Raw genomic sequence first — 8365 nt, 5'->3', positions numbered from 1 at the left:
TATACATACATAATAAATCATCATTTTTTTCTAAAAAGTGTATGAATTCGTATCAGAATATGTATCATATTATACGATACATTTATTGTATCATATTAATTACAATACATCTTATGATACGTATCATTTTTCATCTATATTGTATCGTATCGTAGGATACTAATAACTATAATATGATGTACTAATTAAAAGGCCAAATGATTTATTCCCACCCAAGGTTTGATGCATTAACAAAGTCTCACTTGCTAAGTTTCGAAATTTCAAACATCCACTCACAAACCATTAAAGTTAATAATTTTTATTAGAGACAAAAGTAAAATTATCAATATACTAGAAAAGGGTAAAACAACCTAAATACCTTGAGAATCATATTATCGCATTTTTATAATTGAATGGACTGAATTTTATTTTTAACTATTTGAAATGATAGAATTTCAAAATTTTTTATTAAAATGATAACACTTCGATATTTTTATTTTAAAGGGATTAAATTGTGATTATTTTCTATTAAAATTATCAAATTAATCATCTTCTTTCCAAAACAAAATAAAACAAACAACTCTAACTGGGATTGTTTGATACTTTTTCAATAAGGATTACTGAAACTTTGGTACCTTCTATAGCGAAATGTAAAAGTCCAATTGTTTTAATAAAAAAATTTGATATAGGTCAATATTTACATAGAAAAAAAAATCATAATAGTCTTACACCCCTAAATGTTATTATTCCGGTAAAAAATAGTATTTAGATATAATAGTGGGAGTATCAACAACACTTTTGCAAAGAATACAAAATTAAAGCTGATTTTAATGATTCAATACAGAGATAAATTTATCATTATATAATTTAAGTGCGGTTTCTTTCATCCAATAGTGGGCGCCGATAGGTCGACTTAAAAAAAAACTCAAAAGGTCAAGTCTTTGCCCACTTTCCAAAAGTCACATTTAGGGCTGGACTTGAGCCGAGCCAGGGCTCTGCTCGGCTCGATCGAGCTCGAACTGGCTCAGATTGGTTTGGTAGATTTTTTTTTAAATTTTTTTATACAAAACGACGTCGTTTTGATCTATATATATATACAAAACGGTGTCATTTTGATATGAAAAATGAGCCGAGCCGAAAACGAGTCGAACTCGAGCCGGCCATAAAAAAACCTAGCCGAGCCCGAGCTTGGCTCGGCTCGAATCCAACCCTAGTCACATTTGCTACTGGTAGTAGAGCAAAAGTCAAACAAATAATTTAAAATAGAAAAAAACTTAGTGATGGTGGAAAGATGAATCGAGAGAATAATATTATATGTATAAATAATATGTATAATTATATATATAAACAATAATATATTGTCATGTGATTGTGTAATTTTAAATTAGAGATAAATGAACTCCTAATAATATAATAATATGTTATTATTTGTGCATATAATTTATTAAAATAAAAATAATACAAAAGCAATGGCCAAATGATTACATGCACTGGTTCAGTAGAGTCCAATGTAATCAAAGTTGAGTATAATTATTAGGTGTCATGGGATCACTTATTTATTGAATATGTTTCATTCACATGTTCTTTTTGTAGTTTTGCAAATAGGATTATGAAATAGCGAAGCATCAACAAGGAAGCCAACGAGCCAGCTCGTGGCAATGCATGAAGATAGGGGCATTTTGGTGTTAACGCTATTGGACAATAATATCTTTGCACTTTGGATTTAATTAACTTTCTTATGCACATTAATTTCTATAATTTGAGTTTTCATACTTATGTACTTTGTTTCATGACATATTAAAAGCATTTTTGGGGATTGTGGGATATTAATTTATTATGCATGTTTTTGTTGCAAACCTTATGCAAGGAAATTTTAAGTTAACACATTTATTCAGGTATATATTCCAGATAAGAGTATGTCTCTAAAGAAAAGTGTTATACTGTGTTTCTTTATGATTTTGCAAGTAAGATCTTTAAGCAGTGAGACGACAACAAAGTCGACAGGTCAACTCTAAATGTTGCATGAGGCGAGGGGCATTTTCATTATTTGCACATTTAGACTTTTATTTACTTTTACGTGTGCATTGACTTTTGTAATTGGTGTGCTATGCATTTGAGTTGACAAACTTGGGATTGAATTATTTATTAAAGTTTAATGGTATACATTTTGGGAATGTGGCTTTTATTACTTATAAACACCATGCATTTATTTTGTTAATGCATATATTGTTAAGATGATTTGAGATAACATGTCTTTTTCGAGTATATATCCCAAATAAGAGGTATGTATCTACGAAAAGGTGTTACAAGTGATCGAAGCTATATATTAGAGGTGATGAAAATCTTGGTTGAGCTAGTTAAACTGTATAGAGATAAAGTTGGCAATCGGCCACTAATAGATATATTGAATGATAGTTGTTTCAAAAATGTTACAAGAGATGAAAAATGGTGTTAATTTGAAGCAAATTCTTTTGCAAGGTAATTGAATTACACCCATAACGTTTTAGTGTCTAACTTTGAATATAGAAGATAATTGATAAATATATAAATTATTTGGTTAAATATAATTTTGTAAGGTGAGCTTAAGTCTAGAACTTTTTAATTTGCCAAGATCTAGATTTGCCTTAGTGCCATCAAGTTGACCTTGAGCCAAGCACAACTTGTCTTGGCTTTATTAACCCATAAGAGGACTTAGGGTTGACTCCACAATCCTAAAAGTGGACTTGAATGCATGCGCTAACACCTTCTAACACAATTGTACTAAAGTAGGAGACCTTGATTCGGGGTTGCTAGGCTCAAAGGTTACCAACTTGGTGGTTGGGTTCTACCAAGTGAAGTTCTCATATTAAGTTAGGCTTGAGCATATTGTTGGTCAACTCAGTGAGCTCGTGAGCTCATGAATTGACTCAAATAAAATATCAATTTACCTTTAAAAGTTTCAAATCTTGACTTACACCCCTAATTTAACCCCTAACTCTTAATGTGAAAGATAACTGATAAATAAATAAATTCAAATACTAAACCAATATATATTGTGGAATACCTTAACTTCCAGAATCTAATAAATAATTATCCTAGTTTGGAAAGGTGTCATCATCCTCCTTTTCACTACTATGAACCTCCTTAGGATCATTATTTTTTGGCAAAGTCTCATCCAAGGTTTAGTCTATTAACAAAGTCTTACTTGCTAACTTTTAAAAATCTAAATACCTACCCGTCAATTGTAAACGTTAGAAAAATTCATTAATAATAAATGTATAATCGTTATTTAATCAATAATATTTAAAAAAAAATAAAAATTTATTCCCTTTCTCAACTTAATTTTGAAAATTGATAATTTTCTCCCTCAACTTAATTTTGAAAAGTTATTTTTTCCCCTACAAAAGTTAACTCAAAAGGGTAACACGCTTTTTGGCCACTTTCTTTCTCCAACCTCGGTTGCCTTTATGCCTGAGACTGAGCCATCTTCAGTCCAATTCCTTTTTCTCCTTCAGTGTTCTACCTACCTTTGTTAATGTTAATGTCTGTCTTGCTCTTTGTCAAGTGTTCTCTATCTCTCTCGCTCTTCGTCGTGCGATTTTGAGATCCAACACTATTTTGACAAATTCATGCCCAACAAAGTCAACAATCATACATCATGGATGTAAATATCTGTCATTTTATCAACCCTTAGGTGAAAAATAGTCATTTGGCCTGAAATAATTATTTTTCCAAATGACTATTTCCTACCCATGTTTGATAAAATGACAAATTCTAACCCTTTAAATTTGAAAAGAAATTAATTGGTCACCCATTTTTTAAAGTTAACTGTTAGTTTTAATAATCAAAAGATATTTATGTTATTTTGTATAAATATTATGAGGTGTATATGGGGTGTACATCCATTTTTCAAAACTTAGAGGCAAATGAACATTTCCTCTATCTTATTTCAAAAATTATTGTTCCCCCTTATATTTTAAAAATATTTTATAATCTTAATAGTTTATAATATGACATTTGCACTCTTAATTTGTTACATTTCTTTTTCTTTTCTTTAGGGTGTAATTATAATTTTTGAAATTATTGAGGGGCATATTACAATTAAAAATTTTGAAAAACACCTCCAAACTTTTGTAGTACTTCTAAAACCCCTAGAAGATTTTCTAATCAACCCTAAATTTTGAAAAATTATAATTTACCCCAAACCTATAATTAGATGTTATTGATATATCTATCTATACTTGTACTAGTAATTTTTTTTATATTTAATTAAAATTAATATAAATTATAGGTATAAAATATAATTTAATAAAAATTTGGGGCACAATATTATTTAGCTTGACGGTTTTTTTGCCTTTTTAATAGTTTTATAAAAAAATTTAATAGATTTTTTAAACAAATTTAGCAAATAGATGAGAAATTGACTTTTTCAAATTTAAAGGTTGGTATTATTCATTTCATCAAATCTTGGGTGGGAAATAGTGATTTGACTAATTATTTTAGTAAGTTTCTTGTGGATTTGTGAATATTATATTTCAATTTCATAGAGGAAAATATTATATACAAAATTAAAGCTTGAAGCCATAGATGATGAGAATCCGCAACTCTATATTTTAAGCATTAAAAAGGAAAAAAATATTAATTTCTCTATGTTTTATTTCGAGAAAAATATTTTCAATAAAATTATACATACATAAAATATAATATACTTAATGTACAATACCATATTATTTAGTAATTTTGAATTAAGAATAAAGTAACATATTATGACACACATAGATATATATCAATTTATATATTCATAATAGATATACATATTATATACAAAATTAAAGCTTCATGCCATAAATGATCAAAATCCGCAACTTTTATAATATTTAATACCAAATTCTAAGAAATCTTTCAAAATGCCAATTACGGGATTTTAAGTATTGAAAAGGGAAAAAAATATTAATTTCCCCATTATTCCAATCAAATTGATTAATTTACATTGAGCAAATTTTCAGTACTCTACTATAAAAAAAGGCGATTTCATGCTCAAACTATTTCATCATGAATAGCTCAAACTAGTCATAGCTAGCAGAGATGGGAGGTTGTTTTGGTATGAAACTCATTGTTGTTTATCCTCTATTTGATCTTCTGAACTTTCCTTTGTTATATTGTGTTAATCCGTAACACTAGATGTGTGATCTTAAATAATAGAATAGAAAAAAAATTATAAATATTACATCATTTTAGAAAGAATAATATTATATGTATATATTTTTTATATATAATTTGAACACACAGATAATATATTATGATGTGATTAAATATTATTTTAATATAAAAAATATATTATCATCTGTCTACATAAATTATATATTAAAAGTGTGTGTGTGTAATTTTATTGTTTAGGAAACACTTTGTGTAAGTTCTTTATATTGTATTAATTTTTAATTTATGACAAAACAATCTAATCCAATGGTCTCTATCCTTATCCCTCTTTATAGGCTAAAGTTAAAGCCAATTGTGTGAAAGTAGGACATTATTTATTCGTATCATATTGGTGTTTATTTATATTACATTATATTATATGATGCATATAATTATAATATTATCACATATTATATACTAAAAATAAAGTTTTAAAATTTTTTAAATACATTAATCATATATATTATATTATATAATTATTTTTTTTCTGTATTATGCCATAAGGGAGGTACACCACTAAAGGGCTTTATTGTATCAAAAATCAAGCTCACATAAATTGATATAAAAAAAATTATGAAGGGCATTTTTGGAATTCAAGTAAATAGTCACCAGACGAATCACTCTCCCTAATAACGAACTTCTCGTTCTCTCAATATAGGGAGAACCCAAGTCGCCACGTGTCAAACGTTTTCCCGCTAAAACTCGACTAAACGACTTTCTCTGCAGTTATAAAACCTGAACTCTGCCAAGATCTTCTTCACTGGCGAAGAGAAAGCCAGGAGAAAACTGAACTCTCCCACCAAAGACCTCGAATACTTCATCAATGGCGGCCAAAATCTTCATCTCCCTCATCTTCTTCTCCCTCCTCTATTTCTCCTCCGCCCTCTCCAGCGATTTTGTCTCCAAGGCCATCGAAATCCTCTCGAATTCCGGCTTCTTTTCAATGGCTCTGACTCTTGAATTCGCCTCGAACAACTTGATCCCTCGCTCTGAATTTCTCACTATTTTCACTCCTTCCGACTCCACATTCTCTTCATCCGGCCAGCCATCTCTTTCCCTACTGAAATTCCACTTTTCTCCCCAGTCTTTGACCTCCCAGACCCTCAAAACCCTCCCTTTCAACTCCAAGATTCCAACTTTATCCCCTTCCCACGCTCTGCTCGTTACTTCAACGCCGTATCGTGATCACGATTCCGTTTCAATCAACGGGGTCAAGGTCAACGCCAGCTCGGTGATATACGACGACGGGTGGTTGAGAGTCTTTGGGATTGAGAAATTCTTTGATCCAAACTTCCGTGCCCCTCCAAGGCCTAATCTTGATTGCGCAGCATCGGTGCTTGACGACGATGAAGACAACGGTGATGGCCCGATGAGTTTCGGTGAAGCTATTGACGAAATGAAAGATAAACGGTACTCAGTTATGGCTTCATTTCTTGAACTGCAATTGCCGACGACAAAGAACCAACTTTGCTGACTGTGTTCGCTCCTCAAGATGACAGAATAGAGGGGAACTTTAGTAATTTCAGCCATTACACGTCGGTCTTTCTCCGGCATGTGGTGCCGTGCAAGATGCCGTGGTCGGTTCTGATCGATTTGGATTATCCGGTGGTGATGCCCACATTCTTGGAAGGGTACGAAATTACTGTCACACTAAGGCAAGATCATGAGGGCCTGTTGGCTAATGAGGTACTTGTCGTAGAGGATGTGTATGCCGATGAGTGGCTTGCCGTTTTGGGGATTGGTGATGTTTTACCGGAAGTGCCTGAGCCGGAGCCGGAGCCGGAGCCGAAGCCAGAACCAAAACCATCAGCTCAGAGAAGAAGATCAATGGTGAATCTTGAGATCTTGAAGGTCTTGGTAGCTTTGTCATCTCTGATTATTTGGATATATAGCTTTTAGTTTAGCAATGATATTAACCTTGACTCTTGATTTGTTATTACTGTCTTTTCGGTACTCTGGTACTTTTTTTTTTTTTTTAAGGAGTTCTGTTTTTGATATTCTGGGTATTTTTTTTGGCAACCTTTGAGATTCGTTTTGAGAAAACAAACTCAGAATTATTTTTAATCATAGTTCTTGAATGCATTTCATTCAGCTGATAAATATAGTTCAATTCATTTGGGTCTCAATTGAAGCAAGTATGGGTGGATCTGATCTGAGTTACTAAGGCTTGAATTTATCGCTCAATTTGAATGTATCAATTTTGAGTTAAATATTTAGCTTAGTATCTTGGATCAAGACCAATTCATTTATCCATTCAGTGATATTGTTCATCTTATTAATGACAGTGTTCACTTTTGATGATACAATTTACCTTATTGATAACCTTCGATGATATTGTGTATCATAAATTCGAATGAATTAAGATTGAGTATTATGAATTCAATTCGAGTTAGAACAAACCCCATGTTTGACTTAACTCAGATCAAATTCACCTCTAAAAGCAAAGAGCCATGAAATAGAGCTTTGATTCTAGTAGATGCATCAAATCATTTTTTATGTGCAACTGAGAGAAATTGCAATGAGAAATTTCATAAGTTTAAGACAATGGCAAATAATTATGAATATGTTTATTTAATGAGAAACCAGAGTCTGTACTTGGTGTTGCAACCATGAAAGAACAATTGAACTTCTGATTGAGGAAGAAAACAGTTCTCTTTTCATTTAGTATTTGTCACATTACATAAGAGGTCAAACCATTGAAAAGTGAAAAAAATAGAGATCAAATTCTGAAAATTAAAATAAAAAAAATCTCAAAACTACCATCTATAGGAGTACCCTGATGCATTAAGTCATCTTGCTTTTCTTCAACATTTCTACACTTAGCTGAAATAATATGGCATCATGCTTTCTGAGTGTAAATGGTTTTGAATGTTCCTGAAATTGAGCTTCTTAGCATGATAATTACTAAGTAATGGCCAGTATGCACTTCAGCCTCAAGCATTCTAAACAGAGTGCAAAGTCACAAAGGTCAAAGTATTTGTTACCTGCAAAATCCATCTATAAGTATGCCTCCTAAGGTTAAACTAGTGTTTGATGACCTTAAGGTTCTTATGGAAGTTAAAGATAGAGTAACTCATTTGCATTCCCAGAAAAATTTCAGTGTTTCATCAATGTTTCAGTTTACTTAGTAAATAAAATTTCATGATTTTTGTAAATCACTACTGAAACCATATGATGTAATTACCTATTCAGAAGTGTAACATTGGGCGCC

At 31.2% G+C, this 8365-nt stretch overlaps 1 protein-coding gene across 1 annotated transcript; it reads left to right on the top strand.

The window, feature by feature from the left end:
- Positions 1-5977: 5977 nt before the first annotated feature.
- LOC123213621 lies at positions 5978-7053 on the top strand. Its single transcript, XM_044633096.1, has 2 exons — positions 5978-6564; positions 6654-7053. Exons 1-2 carry the CDS (start codon positions 5978-5980, stop codon positions 7051-7053), a joined length of 987 nt encoding a protein of 328 aa, XP_044489031.1.
- The last annotated feature ends 1312 nt before the right edge of the window (positions 7054-8365 follow it).

This window comes from Mangifera indica, chromosome 4 (genome assembly GCF_011075055.1).
Source record: "Mangifera indica cultivar Alphonso chromosome 4, CATAS_Mindica_2.1, whole genome shotgun sequence".
NCBI lineage: Eukaryota > Viridiplantae > Streptophyta > Magnoliopsida > Sapindales > Anacardiaceae > Mangifera > Mangifera indica.
This window is presented reverse-complemented; position numbering and strand designations above follow the sequence as displayed.

What these genes read in the sequence shown, in the direction of transcription:
- LOC123213621 (XM_044633096.1), top strand. Translation starts at nt 5,978, where the DNA reads ATGGCGGCCAAAATCTTCATCTCCCTCATCTTCTTCTCCCTCCTCTAT. An exon ending in GACGAAATGAAAGATAAACG is followed by an intron (nt 6,565 to 6,653) that starts GTACTCAGTTAT and finishes TCAAGATGACAG; the next exon opens with AATAGAGGGGAACTTTAGTA.